Raw genomic sequence first — 21,442 nt, forward strand, 5'->3', positions numbered from 1 at the left:
TCTTTGTTTATTAGATTCATGGCCAAGCCATTATCTGTAGTAGAAATAAGTGATGTAGAAGATCAAAAGATGGAGAAAGACCATACAAAAACCTTTTAAAGAAAGATAACCCAAAAATCTAAATTCAAGTAAATGATTAAGAAAGAAAATGGTGTGGCTCTCATAATAATTGTATTGTTAATAAACTTGAAAAATAGAGTAACATCACAATTTCCAATCCCACAGTCCTCCATGGTCTTTACTGGCTAACATGAACATTTCTAATTTCAAAGCAAAACAAGTAATATCAATTTCCCTAATTAATTGTCACTAATTAACCCCAAATTAACAAATAGGCACTTGGGTTTGAGTGTACTTAGTTTGAACCAAAACGCATCGTTTTCAGTGATTAACAAGTTAAAACAACAAGAAGTGGACTAGGTGGAGTCAAATCCCAATCCCAATCCCAAATCCCTAATCTCTAAACCCAATCCACCACCAAAATCAACTGTTTAGACCGCAAATAAAAATAAAAAATAAAAAAAGGCCCGGCCATCAAAAAGGCGACACTAGTGTTGGACCGCACGTGACTCCTGATGTCATCAGGCCTTCCTTAATTGTCATTTGGGCCCACGCCACGTGTGTGTTTGCTTTGGGCTGGGAAATCCAATTTTTTAATTTGGTTTTTGTACTTAATTTTTGTTGGGATTTAAAAAATAATAACAATAAAGAAAAATTGTGGTCTAGTGTTTGAAAAATTCAACCTGTGACTACTGACCAGACCCAAATTGCAGGGCAGGGGGTTTCAGATCCCAAGCTCTGACGCCCAGGTTATGTCAATAAATTATATAAAATTTAATTTCTTTTAATTTCAATTATAAAAGGGTGGTGATTTCCCTACTCCAATTTTATCTACTTACGCTCTATTTTATAACTAAAAAAAGAGTGTAAGTAGATAAAATTGAAGTGGGGAAATCATTACCCTTATAAAATGGTCGAGAACATAATTTTGTTGCCCTCTCAACTGACTTTATTTTTTTATAAGCAAACTACAAAATTTGTATAGACCTCTTCATCACTCAATTGGACACTAATAGAATGTTTAATACCATTAGACCACTAATTGGAAATTATAACTTGTTTGGACCCCAAAAAATAAAAGATTATAACTTGTTAATTATATATATATATAATTATTCATCCAGATGTCCGCATGTTATTATCATGCTAATGTCATTGTAAACAGAAAAGAAAACAGAAAAGAAATCATAGAGGGATAATAAAAAATACATAAATTCTGCACAATAATAACTATATATATAAATTTTTGAGCACACGAAGATCAAAGTTCCTAAAAATATTATAAAGCATGAGTCAAGGGTTCAATGTTTGGTGGAAGCTAAGTGGCAAATAGAAAATGTAAATTCAATGAAGTTTCATTTTCATGCAATTCTTCTACTATGTTGAAGTTGAAGGACAAAAGACAGTCTATGAAGCATAAAAAAGTTTTATTTTCTTTTCTTTGGACCATAAAAGGGCAAAAATGTAAGACACTTGGAATGGAATGGAAAAAAAAAAAACCAAAGAGTAGGACATGGGTACATTGTTTGCCAGTGCACATCCAACCACAGCAAAAGCCAATTCAATAAAGTAAAAAACAAAATGCTAATTTCATGAACCCAAAAGCCCTTCACCTTTTTCAATCATCTTAGATTCCATTTCACCATAAACATGTTTTTGACTTGTTTATGGGATTCTTTTTTTTTTTTTTTTTTTCTTCTGAATTTGTTCTTTTATTTGAGAATATGGGAGATATTTTTGTGTACTATTGGCAGCTAAGAGTGGAGGTATTAAAGTCTATCTGTCTCTATATACCATTTTGTTGGAATCTACTTCACATGTAATTGGCTTCAAGCTTAACATGCATATCATGGAAGCCAACCAAGCACCTGGTTTTCTTAAAAACAAATCCCAACAACCAGTGGGTTTTTCATGTCTTTTAAGAATCCCAACAACCAGTGGGTTCATCATGATTTTTGTTTTGTTTTTCATTTTTAACTAAACCTACTTTGCACTATTTTCCTTTTCAATTTTTTGATATGGTATTGTATGAATAATACTACAAAATTAGAGTGGTTCTTTTTTTTTTTTTTTGCCTGACACATGACATAAGGGTGCATGTTAATTTGGTGTCATCATTCATCTTACCATGAAGCCAACATAAAATTCTTCTAACTTCAATTGGGTTAATGAAGGTTGAACTGGCCATTGAACTTGGTCATTCTCTTAAATGCAAATATGTTTGTTGATTTTTCAAAAGCATGGAAATGCTGAAGATGTGTTTGAGTGAAATCTTCTTTGCATTTCCTAGAAACACTATGTAGGTGAGAACATGACCTCTGAGTCTTAAAAGAAAATAGATCACTTGCAGAGATGACAGGCATGCAAAATTTTCACCATAACATTGGGCTTTATTAATATTGAGTACAACATGTACACTTAGCACGAGAAATATACCAAGATGACACAGTTAATAAGAGGAGTTCAATATCCCATTTCTCCTAAACTAGAAATTAAGCGAACAACTTCAACATTCATTCAGTATTCTTGGCATTTAGTCTCAAATGCCATACTAGACTAAGCAAATATGCTCAAAGGACCAGTCTTATTTGTTGCGCTGAGTCCATTTTCCGCATTTTGCATCCCTCGAATCCACGTCCTGCAAAACAGTTTTTCAAGTTTCATGTTAAATCAATATCCACGTAGGAAGCTCTTCTCATATATTCAACATTAGATTGGAAAGTTTCTCCATATGTTTGGAAGAGAAATGAATGCATTGGAAGAGAGATCCATATATATATCTATTAAGCGTGAGATCATTTTTTTCACTTACCTGCCAATACTTTCATCGGTTGGATGTGTTAGAATAGTCAGTCTTTTTGCTTTTTTCATAAAATCACTGCATTGCCAACAAAAGGAGAGAGAAAAGAAAAGCGAATAAATATATCGCTGATGAAACCAAATTCACCTGAAATGGGAGTTAAGACTCCATGCAGAGTTCAAAATTCATAGACAATAGTTAAGAAAAGAAAGATATAACATAATAAATGATACCTGAATGGTTCAACTCCAGTTTGTTTAACAGCACCTGTCACATCCCGGTAAAGAACATGGCTCAGCATCTGTGGTTTTTCTATTCCAAACATGTTGGCCAGCCTCCTGTACAGCTCTTCATAAGAGCCAAGAACCGAGAGGTCCAGAGTCCGTCCCACATCCTCTGACTCCATGAAAACCTTGCAATGACCGGTTTCCAGGTCAAAGTCAGAACCTTGAAAATCCTTATTCCATGGAAACCCAGCATTAGAGGATTTTTCTAGTGAAACTTGCATCCCATGTGCAGATTTTGAACCATCAGAAAGAAACTTTGTTCTATCTTGGTTCCCATCTTTTGAATCTTTCCCAGTAAGAAGTTGTGAAACTGCATCACTGGAACAGCTCCGAGAAATCTGCTGCTCGGTAAGTATTGGTTGACCAAAGAGTAAAAACTGGTGTTTCTTCACATTATCAGATTTCTCCGAGTTCTGACTAGAATTCCCCATTGTCAGCAAGCAAGAAAGGTTTTCATTGCTGCTTGTATGGCCTGCTCTAATGCCACTGGAGATTCTAGAATTTTGATCGAACCGCTGGAAACTGGATTGGAACAGCCCCGACTGCAGTTTGTTGTTAACGTGGAGATCTGATAAAGATATTCTAAATTGAGCATGCCTGGCTCCCTGTATGCCTGCAGGAGTGTTGTCAGGTAGACAACACAAGGGGCTGCTGGGCCCGAGGGGGTTGCCTGAAAATGATGGCAATGTTAATTGCCCATCAAGAGTAAAGTCTGGTTGCGGGAGACGCAACTTCTTTCTTGGTGGTGAAAAGGGTGACATGTGGATCATGGGAAAATTTGATACCAGTTCAATCAACCATGGGCTGACACACTTCACATTCTGTAACAAATCTGGCTCATCCCACGTCACCTGTAATATGGTGATTTGTCAATAGATGTAAATGGGAAGTGATGCACAGCAGGATCAAATGAGGTTGCACTTTTTAAACAGACTACAAATAGGACATAATTGCAACATATTCATCAATAGAAGGGAACATACAAAAAAATTGAGTCTATAGTTAAACAGTTTGGCTGTACTAAAGAACAGTGTTAATATTGTCTTTCCATGTAGAGTTCATAAATTTTCTTATAACATAACTTACAATTCTTCCTGCGCAAAGTAAGACCGATGGGATGAGTTTGGCTTAAGAATGATGATAACATTCTTATCAACTAAGAGGACTGGACATGATGTGTTCTGTTTAGAATATTTAGGAACTTCAGCAGAAAGGCTGAAATGTTCCACAACTAAAACAATATAGATTCTCTAATGTTATGTCCCACACTACTATGAATGACCATATCGAATCATGGCAGCATGTGAGCTCCATGAAAGTCATGTCAGACACCTGTTCTAACAGCAACAGAAGTTTGGTGCTTCAGACCGCATTTACAGCCCAAGCACACAAGGATGGTGGCCGACGAACATAAAGGAAGCAAGAACCGCAGCAATTCGCCAAAATAAGATGGGGGAGATGAAAAACTGTGAATTTGGCATGTTGTAAATCATTTTTGTCTTAGCCATGCAAATGGGTCAAAAAGCTAAAAACACTCTGATTCACTCAAAAACATTTCAGCACATCTAACCAAATGAGAAGAGCCAAAACCTCGAGACCTCGGATTCAAGAATTTTCACAAACTGATACAAGGCAAAAGATGCAAGACATGACATGATATGAGGGAAGAGAAATCTGATTGTTCTCTCCCTAGTCCCTACCAACAAACCAAACAGGACAACATGCAAGAACAGCCCCAAGAACACAACCTCAGAAAATAAATAAATAAATAAATAAAAATATAGACAACAAAATTCCAAAAACGAAGTAAAATTTGAGCACCAAATCACAGAACAATACAATACCTGTAGAAGTCTCCAAGGGGAATTGGGCCAGCGAATTGGGTCAGAAACCTGAACAGAAGCAATTGTACCCATGAACCAGCTGATCCTAGATGAGTCCTCAGTCTCAAACGCCATCTTGAACCTCATTCCTGAGCACCACTGCACCCTCATCGCCGCCCTCACCGCCGAGGCCTTAACGCAAAACTCCGGCGTGCTGGCCCTCGGATAATAAACCACCTCAAACGCCTGCCCATTTGCCGCCATAGTTGCAGCTTCAACAACACTTTCAGGCCTCACTCTCCCCTTCCCTCTCAAATTCCCATTGGGACTCAAATTCCCACCCCCGTTTCTCACCATCTTGTTCTCCTCCTCTCTCAAAAACACAGAGAACCCACCATATGGAAGAACACAAGCTCCAGAGCCTCCTCCATGGCTGTTGTTCCACCCAGATGCCAATTCAGGCCCACCAGCGCCATCCAATCCTCTCTTGGCTCGCCTAATCCCGACACAAAGATCACCATTTTCAGCTCTCAAGAACACAATCGAGTCGCCAGCCACCAACTTCTTCTGGTTCACAAATGTGCTCCACCCAGTGGTCAACAAATGGCGCCTGGGCGTGCCTCTGTAAATGTGCCTGAACTTCCATATCTCGCTATGAACGTCCTTAGCAATCACGGTCTGGACCGGCGGGTCGGCCGAGTAATCCAATCGAGGAAAAATGGTTTCAGCGCAGTACCTGGGTACAGAGAACCCACCGCCATTGTTAGCGTCCGATTGGGTCAGAGTCTTAGCGAAAGATGCTGGCTTTTCTTGATTTTCAGACCCATCAGCCTCCATGGAGTCTTCATCCGAGGCATAAGGCTCGTTGTTTTCAATTGGGTTTAGCTTAATCTTGGCGAAGACCTCGTCGGTTTCTGGGTCCGCCATGAATTTGATGGAGGCCACTCTACAGAGAATGAGAGATGGGATTCTGAGGGAGGCTGATGAGAAATCGACATGGGCTTGAGCGTGCTCTGCGTGGCCTTGTGGAAAGTAGAAGACTTTTGAGTTCACCGGAGGCATGTGGACCATGCCTCCGGCACAGGCGTGCCATAGCTGAGGATCCAAGCTTCTCTCTGAGTCTCTCATGGTTTTGGGTCAATTTCAAAAGGTACCCGGATGAAGAAAAACAGTGAGTGTTTTGGGGTTTTTTTGTTTTCTGGTTTTGGTGGTTGTTGTTGTTGTTGTTGTTGTTAGAATGTTGCTGTTGGTTCAAGGCAATAAAGGCTTCAACTTCATGGTAACGAAGAAGAAAAGGGAAAAAGCTTTGCACTTTTTTGAGAGAGCTTTTGCTGATTCAGTGAGTAAATGCTGTGAGCAAGAAAAACAAAGATCCCAAAATGAGTTAATACAAAAACAAAGTGAATAAAAAGTGGACCTCTAACAATCACGGCATTAAATTCGCAGTTTTTACCTTTGTTGGGTACAACAAAATCGTCACAATAAAAAATAATTGTACCAAATAGGAGTGTCGAGTGTGTGTGGGGTTCACTTTTTTACTCCAATTCTTTCATCTCTGTCTTTGCTTGCTTTAGCCCCTTCCCTTCTTCTTGTTTCACTTCAATGTAACACACAGGAATCAGAGAGAGAATGACTGTTTAGATTCTCTCACTACCCAGTAGCCATCTGCTTTTTCTCACTGTGAATTAGCTACATTACTTTAAAAAGCTCCAAGCTTTAATAAGATCAGGTCACTCTCTCTCTCTCTCTCTCTCTCTCTCTCTCTCTCTCTCTTCTCTCACCGTGTCTCTCTCACCTGAATTTTTCCTCCTTATCTTCGTTTTTGTCGTTCATATATTCATTCAGATGTAATCAGATCTGAAGACATGGAGGTTTTCTCTCTCCAGAACCGAAACAAAACAAATCTTTAAACCAATAAGATTAATGGGTTTTTCTTTTTCTTCTTGAAATTTAACAAATCAAATCAAAGAATTAGCGATAAAATGAGAAAATATCGCGAGTGAAACTAAGTAACCAGTAACTAGAACTTGGACTGGCTCCGAAATCAGAGCAGTCAAAAAGACAAACTTTAACTCAACCTCGAGTTAAACTTGACTCTTCTTTGATTTTCCCTTGGTTAACGGTTAACTAGCTCGTAGGATTAGTACCAACCTTTGGGGGATTTTGTGCACTCCATCTCGCGGGAGCGTGACGGAAGTGGCACGCGCATGGTTAATGGGAAAATGAGGAACACGCGCAGGAGGGAGCGTAGGGGAGTGTTTGGTGGGGAAGTGGGGGTCCGCGATGTTTTGGTCGGGGCCGGTGAAGGGGGTGTGATAGGTAAAGGAGCGTTGGTAAAAAGGGTGAAATTGTAAAAGAGATGAGAAGCGGTTGCTTTGTGTGGAGACTCGGGAGGAGTGGTAGTAGGGTGTATACACTCTTCTCTCTTCTCTTCCTGACAAGAGAGAAGAGTGTATACGCTCGCTCACACAGTAAGTGTGTATGTTCACTTATTAGTAGGAAGGAATCGCTCTGAAAATTATTGATGTATTATTATAAGTCTGCACAAATTGTAATGTTCGACACTTCTCTTTTGCTCATATGCACTTCAAACTATATAGTTTACAGTTCATTTTTTGCATTCAGAGAATAAATAAATGAGCCTAAAATAATAGTGTTCAAATCATTGTCCACTATAAATTTGTACTGGATTTAGGGTTCACAACTTAGGATTTAAAGGTTTAATTGTAAATGTGTTATAATTTGGTTGGATTCATAATATTGTATTAGCATGTTACACAACGATGTTAGAGTCTTACCAAAAAATTACTCTCACGTTAAGTTTTTCTGTTTCTAGTTAAGGAACTTTACACAAGTGTTTTTCTAAAACATAAATTTATTTATTTTTCTTCGTACAACTTCTCAAATATTTCTCACCGAAAAAACATCTCAAATCATTTTTCTTTGTTTTTTGGATACAACTTCTCAAAATATTCAAGGCCTGAGTAGAAGCCAAAAGTGATGGTCATGAGCTACAAGACGAAAACGGCAAATTGAGGAAAAACACCAACTACTTTTCAAAAGATTTGTCAACATTACCTAAGCATAACTTTAGACGGAGACTAGAGAATCTCAATATGTCACAACCATTTCACAAAGTTATGTCTTTACTTAACAATGTTTTTTTTATTTTATCTATATATATAAAGCAAAAGGCAGAGAATGGTGAAACATTCAAAATACCAGAAAATGCTCTTGGTTAATGCAAACATTAAGAATTCAAATTATTAATTAAATGGGGATAATATGGTAAATTTACACTTTTTCATATTTAAAAAAATTAAAAGAAAAAGAAAAAGCAGATAATGGATCCTATTTTTATGGAACACAACTACTCATTATCTTTTTTAATTCTAAAATAAATTTACTTATTTTTTTAAAAAAACCTCTCGCAAGCGCGGAAGCGCGTGCAGAGAAGCTAGTATATATAGTATGTTTACTTATTTGTTTAAATAAAAATAAATTTAACACTTTGGTAGATTTTAGGTCAAATCAACTGTTTCCAATTTACTTTTAATCTTCATGATACTGAAATTGCGTCTACATTTAAAATTCTTTCGTTATAAATGGTCATTTAAAACATCTTTCAAACCCTAATAAATTCTAATCGTGTAAGAGTAGAAAGTTAACTCTTCAATTCCAAAACTATATAGATAGTTTTGAATGTAAAATATATTGTGAAAGAAAACACATTATTAGTAAAAATGTTTTTGACATTTATCATATTTTTATTAATAAGTAACAACATCAAATCTGTTACGGAAAATCCCTCTTTTGTGAAATGGTTGAAAGCTTTTGGTGAAGTAACAGGAACAACATCAATCCCGACAGATAACATCAAGCCAATGAGGCCTCTTAAAGAATGTCATAATTGTTACATTATTAATGAAAAAGGAGGAAAGAAAGAGGCCCCCTCTTAGCCTCTAGGCATGCTTTAGGCATTCTTTTTTACCTTTTAGTTTAAGCCTATAAAGCCAAGGCTTGTTGCATCAATTGCCAATCCCATAGAGAAATCAAATTAAATCAATTTAATTTAATTTAAATTAATCGGTTGGGCAAGCATATGAGAATTGATACCAAAAACACAAGGTTGAGACAAGAAATAAATGACGTGACCTTGCAATTAAATTTAGCATGTCTATATATATGAAATTAGGTGGTTTTTCTAACCATTTCTTATCTTATGCTTAGGCCAACATCCTTGGTCCAATTAACGTACAAATTTGCCGTCTCCATAATCATGCCAACCAACCCTATTATGTGTGGGGTCTCATCAACCTCTGGTTTTGTTTGCTTCCCTTGAAACTCTTTTACTCTCTGTGGTCCTTTAGAATTGGACCCTTTTTTGGTTTTTTGGATGAGAAAATCAACTTTGGCTGCCGACGCTAGCTACTGCCCAAATCTCTTTAAAGAGAGCTCTTAAAAGTATTTCATCGTCAAATAAACAGTCTGACATGTTATTTTATATGTTTATTCAAGTTACGTGTTTAAATAATATTAACGTCACATATCAGGAAACATAAATTAAATTGTATGTCGCGTATCTTGTTTATGAGTCCCAAAATGACATGTACAAGTGGCGTTTTATTAGTGATGAACTCAAACCAAGGTATGTGAGAAAAAGGAAAAGTTTGGTCCATGTAGTTGTTGGTAGGGTATTGCACCATGTGAAGAAGGCCAAGGATCGATACATGCAAAGCTAGTCAATTATCAAACAGTTTGGTCCCTGTAATTTCTTGTTTGTTCCAACTCCTACAAGGCCAATGGAAGGTCCAATATTAAAGCTATTAGATGAGCTGGAAAAAGTAGCAAACAATCACACCATTCAATCCAATTTAATTCGATCCAAGCTGCATTTATATTTTATATCATGTTTCAAAAATCCCAAAGCAGCATACCTTTATGCTACTTCCACAATTTCCATTTTTGTTCTCTTCCCCCACACACACTAAATGCTTGAAGAATAAACGAAAACGAAAGAGAAAAAAAAAAAATCACCCAACGACATCTTTGTGTTTGGTTGGCCTCCTTAAAACGACAACCCAACTGACGCTACTGCCGGTTAGACTGTCATTGTTCAAACAAAAAATAAAAAAAAGAGATTAAAATAATAATAAAACCAGTGGGGACAAGACAAGTCCTGTCTTCTACGGGCCTTCGCTAAAGTGCGCCGTGGCGCGCATTCAACCACAGACCAACTTTCCCTTCTGCGTAAGGCGGAGGAGCGAGAGAAGGAGAGTTGGACAGCTAGAGACAGACAACCCATGAGGACGGATGATGAGAGAGAGAGAGAGGTCGTACGAGTTTTGACCTGAGGAGGAGGAGGATTATGCTGACATGTCACTGCCACATCTGTAGATTTTTAATGCACTGGAGGATTATGGGGCCCACTCCGTGCGACAGTCCACGAAATCTCTGTCGTTTTGGGGTTTCTGAGTTCATCGCGAAGAAACTCTCCTTAAGTCGACTCGGTGTTTATAAAAGGGCGGATCTCGTGACACGTGTACGTGCAGGATCGGGGAGAGCTGAAAAGGGACCATACACCACCCGACAATTATCTGAAAACACATCGTTTCAAAGCTGTGACGTGGGCCCGTAACTTTCTTTCTTTCTTTCTTTTTTTCTTTTTACTTAGAAGAATGTCGGGCTCACACTCATATCATATATATGACGCAACCCAACTAAAACCCAAGAGATGTATTATTAGTTGTTAACCTTCAATTTGAGTTTCCTTTAACCATATTCAAACATGACCAAATTTGGAGCTGGATTGAATTTTTAGCATCCCCCATTTTACTTAAACACACATTTTTTACATCCACAAATAAGAAAATGCTAAGAGTCATACGCCACTCGAGCGAGAGCAACTCCCAACCGTCCATACATTACTTTTAACCATCCAAACATATCCAATTTTTTAGTTGGATTGAATGTTTAGCATACCTAACCCCAAATTGTACTTAATGAAACATAGAATATTATGTATAATTCACAAATGAGAAATGTAAATAACAATCGCTCTTTCGTGCGCAAGCCACTATCCCAAACACAATTCCACAAAAAATTGGCCCTGAAGTATTATATCCATGGAAAAAAAAAGGGTCAAGTTGACATAAATCTTGATATCAATGCTCATCCTCGGACTATGAGTCACAATTTTTTTTTTGAGATTTTTCACACACACACACACGACTAAAGTGCCATAAAATTTAAACTTGAGACCGTTAGTCTATTGAGTTAGACACCATTTGCATGAGTTACAAATTAAAACCCTCCTTTTGTAGGTACAATTACCAGAGCGTTGTGTAAAAAGTGAATACAAATTGGGCCTAAAAGGATAAAAGTGTTCCAACTGGAGAAATAATGTTCAATTTTCTGGTGAAAAGTCTTGGACAAAAGTATTTAAATGGCACAACTCAAAGAGCGCAGAGAGGTTGCTTCCTTTGTTTGTTATGGTTGGTTTGGTTTGGCTGAGTTTAGGGTGGTGACCATTTTCAGCAAGTGGTGGTGTGATGGAGGAGGGACCATTGTCCATTGTACCAGAGATTGGTACATTGGCTATGCAGCAGCAGGAGATAAGAATCTGACTAATAAGAGAGATACAAAAGTAGCAAAAAGCTTTCAAGAGAGTCAACCGAAGATCCAATCCAATTCAATCCCATTCAATAGTTAATGGTTGCATGTGAACATCGTGCTCCAGTTGATTGCTAGGTTGAGCCCAACACTCACATTTTGCTTACAAGTTTTTTTTGTATCCGCATGTAATTTGCGTTGCGCGAGTGCTAACTGGCATAATAAATTCAATTAAAGAATGACGTGTTTAAGAAAAACAAACATATCATAAAATTTGTATACATATCATATCACTCAGTGTTTAAGCTTTGATCTCGCACCATCACACGTATATTTGACGATGAGGAAGTTTAATGAACAAATTTAATAACTCTAGGATTATGATTTTATTATGTACATAGTATACAAACACAAGTATGTCAACACACAACCAGCCAAGGGCCGTGTGGCCGCTGCCTCCCTTTTGTCATCTGTGTTGGACTCTTTCTTATACCCTTTCGTTGAAAGTTGGAACTCTCTAATATTCATAATTAATGTGTTTTTATTTTTATTTTAATATCATCATTTTTATGTTTTTCTGTGTGTGTTTCCGACATCTCATTGTGCTTGCTTAATGTTGAAAGTTTATATTTTATTTTATAGAAGTGATATTAGAGAGGAGGGAATCGAAATTAGAACATCATGTGCGGAGATAAATACTCTTAATCATTTAAACTACAAGCCCTTTACTAATGCCCAATGCTCTCTAGTCGCACTATTTTATTCATCCTATGTTTGCATCCTTTTGGTTTCTGACCCCTTGAAACTTTCTTTAGTGTCACTAAAAATTTAAACACAAATACATTAGTTTATGTTGCTTTTGATTGCAAGGAGAATTTGGATTTCTTCAGCTAGCTTTATGTCATTGGACCTATAAAGGCTTACACACTAAATAAATATTATTTATTACATTGCCGATTTTACAAGAAAAAGGTCAAAAAAGAAACAAAACAAGAAGCAAAATCACATGCTAAATGGATCCTAAGGGTTGACCCCAATACACATGCTTGGGATCATTCACTCTCTTTTCATTATCTACACGCCTATTATACTTTACTATTGTCTATCTCATTTCTCCCTCTAAAACTTAGTGGGTTGATTCTTGGCCCATGCCCTTAATGTAAGGCCCAGCCCATTATAAACCTATGGTATTCTATTTCTAATCAGTGATCAACTCTAGTACGTTGTTTTTAAACCCTGAGGCTTTAGGCTCGCCTTTCTCTCTTTCAATATCGTTTGTATTAAAAAATAAAAGCTATTCTAAATATTCTTCAATAGGCTGCCGCATAGGATAATTATTTCACGACTTAGTAAAGAAACCCAAGGCGAAATCCTTCAAAATTTGAAAAGGAAGTAACTTGTAAATACAAAAATTCTTGTGTGCAACAGTAATAGCATGTGGCAAAATTGGAAGAGAATACTAAGTACACAATAATTTCTCTCTAAATAAACCTCTTTCTTTTTTCTCTCTAATCATCCTTTAATTTGAACCCAAAAAAAAAAACAAAAAAAAAAAACTCATCCTTTAATGGAATTATTTATGATAAAAAAGCACTGACATTTTACGCCCAATAAAACAAGGAAAGCAAAATACATGGGAACAAGTCTAGAAGCCAAAATATATGGGAAGCCTTGTTACCCCAAACTTAGAGTAGAAAGGAACAATCAAAACTTAAGACTATCATGAAAGTTAAAACAACTAAAACATAGAAGTAATCGAACAAGAAGCAAGTAAAACGAAGAATAAGAAGAACTGCACTCACATATAGTTAGGGCTGCAATAGTTCTTCAAGTGTGCGTACAAGGATTCTCAAATTTTTATCTGATATGGTTTTGCTTTTTAGGTTTATGTGGATTTGAGGGCATTTGAATCTTTTTATACGAGTTTTTGGTTATTTTTGAAAGTTTTTGAAAAAAACTAATATTTATGAAAATAAAGGGCAAATTTTAGCTATTGTTTATTTTATAAAAACTCGAAACTCATACACAGAGGAACCATGAGGGCTCGAACCCATAATCATTTTGAAGCAAACCAAAGACATGGATCAATTCAACTAGGTCCAAAGAGGTTGTTCGGTTGTTAAGAATAAGTTAAAAACTTAACATTCTAATTTAGAAACAACTTCTATGAGATGGGCCTCTAAATTTATACGTCTCTCTAGCTTTCTTATTTCCTTACAAAATTACATCCATACTAATAAAAATTGTTCATAAAGTAATTTCGTTTCAAAAAACTCACGTCACGTGATGAGAGAGATGAATATCCAAAGTTATAAGAACATGACATTAAAGTATTTCTCAACAATTGCTGAGTTGATCTTAATATACATAGTTGTACTTGTACCAATAATTCCATTTGCTGACTCAGGTCAATCTTGTTTGTTTTCAATCAAATTGGGTTAGCTATATAGAATTGGTACATCACAGCCACACATAGTGGTCAGTGGATCACCTCAACTCAATAATGTGCACATGCAGCAGATGGCTTGAGTAAATGAGCTCATGATCATATAGATATGATATGAAAAATTGTATTGAAAATTAGCTCATCAAAGGTCAGTTGAAGACAAAATTGAGTCCTATATATATGTATATATATGTTCACCTTTTTTTTTTTTTTTTTGGTTTTGTTTGTATATATAAATTCAGATCTTGTTCTGTTTGGTGGCCTTCTAGGGAAATATCACGTGAGCCTTGGTGAATCTTTGGAGCCTTTTACCTCAACCATTCTCTAAAAATACATCAAGTCCACAACAAAAGCCCCATTAGTGGCAACGGGTCTAGCCTAGTGAAAAAAGCTTTGATTTGCAGACCAGTTATTTCAAGTTCGAACTCCAACTCGTTTGGTTTATGAGAAAGGAGACTTGAGAATGGGAAATCAATTGCTTTCTTATGTTTGGTAAGTCTAGGTATGAGAAATCATTGTCTGGCTCATGGAAAAGTAAGGGGGATAGTGAAGTCATCCTCCAAACTTGGGTTTTGTTTTCCCTCATGGGAAAGTTTGGGAAAATGAGCTAATATTAAATACATATTTTTTATGACCATTTTATCCCCATTAACAATTTAATATATCATTAAATGCATTCGTTTTTTTATTTGATTTAATATGGGTATAATTAAAAATTTATACAAACTTTGTTTTCCATTCCTACTCAAAACAAACATGGGAAAGAAAATAAAGTGATATTTTTCGGTTACTTTCCCAGCATTACCAAACGTGGGAAATGAATCTTCTATTCCCATTCCTTGGGGAATGAGATGAGAAATGATTTCCTCTCAAATTCATTCCATGAACCAAACGGGATGATGTGTGAGAAAATCACCCTCCCCAATATCGCTGGTAAAAAAAACAGCCCCATTACTGTAAAAATACATCATATTATTCCTCTAAAACTAAAGTCTAGTCTCTTTCCTAAATTTAAATTGGACTTGTGTCCTCCCAAATCATGAAAGAGTTTCTTTAGCTATTGTTTTTCTAGTAGTATTTGTTTTCTTTTTGGATTACTTCTATTGATTTATTGAGTTTTAGTAAATTTAATCCACCAAAACAAGTTACACTATCTTTATTTTTAAGCCGGTGCTTATTATTATTTTTCTATCAAATTTCAGAATATCATGACTTTTATTCTACATACTAATTTTTAATATAATTTGTACTTTTGTAAACATTCGTCTATCGAATGAGAGTACAAGACTAATTATGAATATCAAATAAGTTTTATGCAACAGAAATTGGATTTAAATTCTTGACAAACTCTTCATCATCTCTCTTCAGAATCTTATTTGCATATTTGTTGAACACTTCAACAAGAAATTTGAAGAATATAAAGTCTAATCAGTTTTTTTTTTGGGTTAAGAATTTTTCATCAAGCAAAATATCAGAGAATGGGAAATCAAACACAAGACGAGACCGCGAGTCCAGGGTAAATGCGCTACTACACTCTAATTTTTGGTTTAGCATAAGATGCCTACAATTAAGGGTACTCTAATTTTTTCTCCTTCCTTCCCTTAAAATTTTTCCCTCGATGGAGGTAATGACTGCTCTGGACCGATAGGGCAACGACCTCTTATTCCATCATGTACACAAAGAACATATAAAATAAATTATAAATAAAAGCAATAACACAGAGACAAGAAAGGTCTCTCAGCTAAGAGGACTGTTCTCATTTTCAAATATAATGAAAGAAATGACTACCCCTACTATATGAGTTTCCTACTGGGCCGAGGATAAAATTCCCATAGTAGCCCCCTGGCAACCCTTGTTTCTCAACTCTATAACCTTCTTGTGGGAGTTGGAATGGACTGACGCAACGAATGTAGGACTTGCAGCAGGGCGGTACTCCGGAAAGAGACGGCCAGACCTATAACGAACCCCGCACGCATTGCAGAGGGTCTTTGGTCCTAGTGGCCCTTCCCTCCACTGAGGGGTCTTCGTCACTGCACAGTGCATGCATCTTTTAGTCTCCCGACTCTCACCTGGTTCCTCCGTGGAGAGCTTTCTCATCTCTGCACTTGAGAGCTGCGATAGATTCCTTTTCTTCTTTTGTTTTCTTTTGGCAGCATTCGACATCTCCTCAGTCAGAGAGCCTTCTAAGTCTGATTCAGAAGCATCCCAATGATATAAATTTTCAGAGGCGGAGGAGTTGGATGAGGTGCTGGGGAAGAACTGAGTATTGAAAATAGCAGGGCTGGAACGCTTGCTTCGTGAAAGCTTGCTTCGGGTACGCTTTTCGAACTTGGGCTCAAATTGAGCAGCACAAGAGCCAATACTTTCAAGGTCCTCGCTGTGAATACTGCTTATGCCTCGGGTAGTTTTAGCAGCAGTCCTTGGTAATTGATTTCGCTGAGAAGTTTGTCCATACTGAAAGCAAATCAAAGGACAATCGGAATAACCAAAAGAAATAGATGAGAGAAGGACCAATGTTGCATTTATTACATAAATTCTGGCTAGAACAATATAAAACCCCAAGTTTCTTTGCAAGAAACGAGACAAGAAAAAGGCAAGCAAATTTAAGATACCAAGTACAAATGAGGTATCCTACCATTCCTAAACATAAAACTCAGTGAGTTTTCATATGTGTTTCCCATCAACTGCACGGAGTTTATAACTAATTTATATGGGCCACAAGGCCATTATGCAGAGGTTGAGTCTTCTCAAGACTAAGATAAAAATTGAACACCATCCACATTGATAGACTTAAAGAACTTCAAAGTAACAAAATACCCCTAATTTTACAGTATACTCTATATGAAAAAAGAACACCAGTAATCTTAGTCCTCTTAGAATTGTAAAACTAGAGCTGAAATCTTCAAGTAAAGCCTAAAACTTATTTGAGATAAATTGCAGATGCATAATAAGCAGTTTTCTCTAATCAAATACGTATATCTTATATAAATCCTGCCAACCAGAAAAAGCCTAGATGTCTAATTCATCATATCCTTTTATTTGTTCTATAAAAAAAAATCAATACTGAATTAATGTATGGTTCTGATTCTTGTACATTACAAACCATAAGGAAAGACTCTAATACCTATATCACAAAGTGAAGAAACAATAGTGATGCAGGACACATAGGACCTATGCGTCCTGCATCAAATAGTCTGTTATGCATTGGTTACATATAGTCTCAGAATATACTCTGAGCCTCATTCCATCAAAGTCAGCCAGTAACACCATATGATTTACATCCTTCGAGGAGATGTTCAACTTGCAGGAAGCCAGTTTGGTCGTGGAAATACAAGAGCAGGCATGAAAACTCAACTACATAACAAAAAAATCCTATATAATGGAACTGTGATGACATCCTAGAGATATATACTTACTTCTATCTTCTTTCAAAGTATACCTATAGTATCTTATCAAAAGAAAAATATACAAATAGTAGGCTTTCCATCATCACTACACTTTGCCTAACCATAATGTTCATAGTACATTAAAAGGGTAAGGTGCATTATTCAAGCATTTGACAATAACTAGCTATGTATACTTTTTGTATCCCATATGAATAAAATTGCCGATTATATACATCACTTAGTCACAGTCTTCCTCGAATATTATATGCCATACTGCAAAGCAACATGCAGAGACAAACTACCTAGTTATGTATGGAAGAAAAATTGTCAAAACCAAATGCTGGGCTCAACCACCAATCATATTAGCAGAAACTATCCAACACAACGGCGCTATGCGAAACTACTTAATACAGGCAAGTACCTTTTCACAGGAAAAACAAAGTATAATGAAAACCCTTTAAGGGGCAGAAGATAATAAACTCACCGAAGTGGAGAGGTTCTTAGGTTTCATGTCGTCATTACCATCCAAAACTCTTGGACAAAACAAATCTTCAAAGGAAGGCGGTTCGAGGTTTTGGAATTGTGCATACCAATCTTCGTCTTCAACACACTCTTCAATGTCTTCCATGGGGAAATCAAGGGCCTTGAGTTCGTCAGGGAGGAAGCTCTCGATATTGAAATTATCATCAGTGGGCATAGAACTAGCCATGGCACTAATATTCTGTTTACAGTGGCAAAAGGGCAACAAAGGAAGCAAACGTTAATTAAGAAAACTCTAAGGCATATTGACAAACAAGTGAGCATGCAATTCGCTTGTTATATATAAAGTTCAAAACAATAAAACAAACTCAAAAGGAAGAGATATCTTAGTGAGAAGTCAAAAAGGAAAAAGCTATCTCAGGGATTGGATTGGATTGGATTATTACGTAATTACTTATCAACGTGGGATTGCATAATACAGACGGGTTTGGGCCATAAATTCACAGGAAAAACGGTTTTGATTGGGTAGAAAATCGTCATTAATTGAAGGTTACCCTAATTAGGACTCTGAATATTCTATTATCCAATTAATTTCTTAATTAATGTTGAATTGGAAACAAAGCACAAAACGGGAAACGTCCTTTTTCGGCTCCGTACTATCAAAACCAGCAACGTCGCCGTTTTACCATGGCAGAGACTACTCTAGCAAAATGAGAAAGAAAAAACAAAAAACAATCCTCGTATTCCGGATTCCCAAAGCACCCTGTTTGGCTTCTGAGAAAATGCCGGGAAAAAGAAAATTGCTAGAAAGGCAAACAATAATTCACATTGCATGGAGATTAAACAATTACACTCTCAGTCCAACAACTCACAGAATATTTAATTTCAAATAAATTCAAAAAAATTTTAAAAAATAAGCGGAAAGTAATGGGGGCTTTTTTGTTTTGTTGTTTCCAATTCAATTTTCTGGCCAACCAAACAAAGTAGAAACGAAGGAAAAGAAAGAAAATGCAAATAGAAGAGAGAAGCAAACTGCGAAGGCAAACCTCTGAAAAACCCTAAAACCGGCGAATGAAAACATCATTCACGAAGAAGAAGAAAAATGGTAAAGAAGATAGAGGGATGGGAGTGTTGGACCTCACGCTTCGTTAGCTTGGTGACGTCAGCAGAGACCGCCGTCATTGTCTTGTCACAAGAACCTAAGTGTGTGAGAGAGAGAGAGAGAGAGAGCTGTTGGCTGTTTGGTTTTGGTTGTTGCAGAGAGGGGGAGGGGGGGGGGGAGAGAGAGAGAGAGAGAGAAGGGGAGAGAGAGAAAGACAGAGATAGAGATATAGAGAGAGAGAGAGAGGAGAAGGAGAAGAAGGAGAAGATGGCTTTCTGAGCCCCTCTTTGCCTTTGTCTGAGATTGGAATTTAGGTTTTCTTTTCTCACCAGGAGTAGGGGGGTTAATGTGTGAAGCTGCCCACGCCTTTTTACAGTGAGGTCTCACTTCCAAATTAGATTCAGATTTTGTTGGCTTCATTCAGTCAACGTCCACAACGTGCGTGGCGTACTTTTAAGTTTTTCAGTTCAAAGTATTTGCAAACACTATGCTTCAAATTTTAGTATTATTATTATTATATGCTCAAAATTCCATTTATATCACTCCAAAATATCACTATTATTCTCCAACAAAATCAATTCTTTGTTTCTTTTTCTTCTGAAACGAAATCTTTAGCAAAAAGGAGAGAAAACTAAATTATATATTTTGAGGAGGAGCTCCTTAGATTTTGATTCAATCCTTACCGAGTCACGTATTTTCATTGTTAATGAGAATCAAGGGATCAAAATTGTTGTGAGAACGTATACACACTAATTATATGTAAATTCTTTTTTCTTCTTTCTGTCTCTTATTCTCAAAATCTTGGCCGTATTATGCCCTGTCCGACCTCATGAATAATCGTGCTATAACCACAGCGTCTTGGTCTTAGATAACAGTAGCCTGACCATGGAGCTTTTTTTTGGGTTTCCTTCAAGAAGTTGGAAACAAACTTAAAAAACAAAATGCAAAAGATTTTTAATTTTCTTTTAAGATTTAGAAATAAAGCAATAATAAAATCAGATCATGCATTATAGTATAGTCTAATAAGAAGCGTCGGTGGTTGTGATACGAATTCAAATGAGGAGGTGGCAATGTCACATGTGGGCCTGAATTTTTTTAATGGCATCAAACATCACCATCACTACCACTCAACACAACCACTGTATATGTATCACCGACGATTGGGGAACATTCTTATTTTATTTATAATTTTTGGTCAAATATTTGGGGGAACAAAATTCAAATCGTGGAGTTGCCATCCCTCATCTAACAAACTAAATAAAAAATAAAAATTCAATTGAAGTCAGTAATTTTATGAATCTTTGATTGGATCTTTTTATTTTCTTCCCTGTTTCCTTGCTACTAGGAAAAGCCAACTTGGGTTCAAAGGGAAAAACTCTTCTTTTTACATTCCCCATCACCATAAAGTTTTGAGTTTCTACTTTAAACTATCTTTAAGCAACACCCATGGGCCACATATACAAGTCATAATCTTTTTCAATTGCATCAAAATGTAGCCTCTTAATACAAAGATGAAACCCAAATGATTGGTTTTGGAGAAGAAAATACATACCAGTTTGGCTACAAAAGGGATGCAATTTGTAAGTTGTATCCAACTCTTTCTTCATGATAACAACACCAACCATAGAAATTAAATTTGTCCCTTCTTTTCTGGGGTTAGGTTATGCTTCAAATGTGCTCTATCTAGACTGATTCAACCACAAAATCAAAAGATTATGACAAATCAAATAGAACCAAGGATGAAACTAGAGTAAAGTAGTTCCCTTTGTTTTCTATTTACTTGTATTTGTTTTTTTTCCCAATAGTTTTGAAGCATGTGATGCTTACAGTTTATGAAGATGTATATTCACATTTTAGTTTCTGACATCCAAAGAAACAAGGCCGAAAGGAGTAAAACAAGAGTCATGCCTAACTAGAGGACTTTCCAAAATGACAATGACTGCCCTATGAGCTGTTCAATGTACTCTCCCGCTTCTCCTGCAATTTAGATACAGTAATTAAGAAATTAAGTCTATGAAGCACTCAGACAGTGTGCCATAAATGATAAAGACTTCCATGAAACGGGGATAACACTATTTTACTATCCCCGGCCAATAACGCCATAACACACGTGATAACACTTCCACGTCGCATAGCATTATTGGCCGGGTATAGCAAAACAATGTTATCCCCATTGCAACTAAGTTTTTCTCGCCATAAGGGGTCATTAAAAAAAATTACCTGTCATCAAAGCATGTAAACCCTTAGCTGCAGAGAACACTGGAATATGCTACGGTCAGTCATCCAAGCGCGTGTGGTCAACTAACCTTAGCAAAATCCATACAAATTTACAGGTCGGCATAAACAGCTGAAACAGATGAAACAGACACGATGGCTTGTGATGTGACCAAAGTATACCAATCATATTGAAAGGTTATTAAATACAAAGGTAAGAAAATAGGATCAG

At 36.6% G+C, this 21,442-nt stretch overlaps 2 protein-coding genes across 3 annotated transcripts; both read right to left on the minus strand.

Moving 5' to 3' along the window:
* LOC18774711 (auxin response factor 18) lies at positions 2,417-6,700 on the minus strand. The gene is made up of 5 exons (XM_020567087.1): positions 6,424-6,700; positions 4,992-6,320; positions 3,094-3,998; positions 2,873-2,938; positions 2,417-2,698 (listed from the first exon to the last, which is right to left on the minus strand). Exons 2-5 carry the CDS (start codon positions 6,096-6,098, stop codon positions 2,617-2,619), a joined length of 2,160 nt encoding a protein of 719 aa, XP_020422676.1. The 5' UTR covers positions 6,099-6,320; positions 6,424-6,700; the 3' UTR covers positions 2,417-2,616.
* Positions 15,674-19,364, minus strand: LOC18775221 (GATA transcription factor 11). Of its 2 annotated transcripts, none has more exons than XM_020567346.1 (3): positions 19,032-19,364; positions 17,899-18,135; positions 15,674-16,482 (listed from the first exon to the last, which is right to left on the minus strand). In XM_020567346.1, the coding sequence occupies exons 1-3, from the start codon at positions 19,074-19,076 to the stop codon at positions 15,835-15,837; spliced, it is 930 nt and encodes a 309-aa protein (XP_020422935.1). In that variant the 5' UTR covers positions 19,077-19,364; the 3' UTR covers positions 15,674-15,834. The 2 variants fall into 2 exon arrangements, with proteins under 2 accessions (XP_020422935.1, XP_020422936.1); XM_020567347.1 differs by having other exon boundaries at positions 18,941-19,036.

Source organism: Prunus persica, chromosome G6, assembly GCF_000346465.2.
Source record: "Prunus persica cultivar Lovell chromosome G6, Prunus_persica_NCBIv2, whole genome shotgun sequence".
NCBI classification, from domain to species: Eukaryota; Viridiplantae; Streptophyta; class Magnoliopsida; order Rosales; family Rosaceae; genus Prunus; species Prunus persica.

Coding starts and splice junctions, on each gene's coding strand:
- LOC18774711 (XM_020567087.1), bottom strand. CDS start 6,098: ATGAGAGACTCAGAGAGAAGCTTGGATCCTCAGCTATGGCACGCCTGT. Junction 3,999..4,991: donor CCCCTTGGAGACTTCTACAG/GTATTGTATTGT, acceptor ACCATATTACAG/GTGACGTGGGATGAGCCAGA. Junction 2,699..2,872: donor ACCGATGAAAGTATTGGCAG/GTAAGTGAAAAA, acceptor ACTGTTTTGCAG/GACGTGGATTCGAGGGATGC.
- LOC18775221 (XM_020567346.1), bottom strand. CDS start 19,076: ATGACGGCGGTCTCTGCTGACGTCACCAAGCTAACGAAGCGTGAG. Junction 18,136..19,031: donor CCAAGCTAACGAAGCGTGAG/GTCCAACACTCC, acceptor CACTGTAAACAG/AATATTAGTGCCATGGCTAG. Junction 16,483..17,898: donor CTAAGAACCTCTCCACTTCG/GTGAGTTTATTA, acceptor ATTTGCTTTCAG/TATGGACAAACTTCTCAGCG.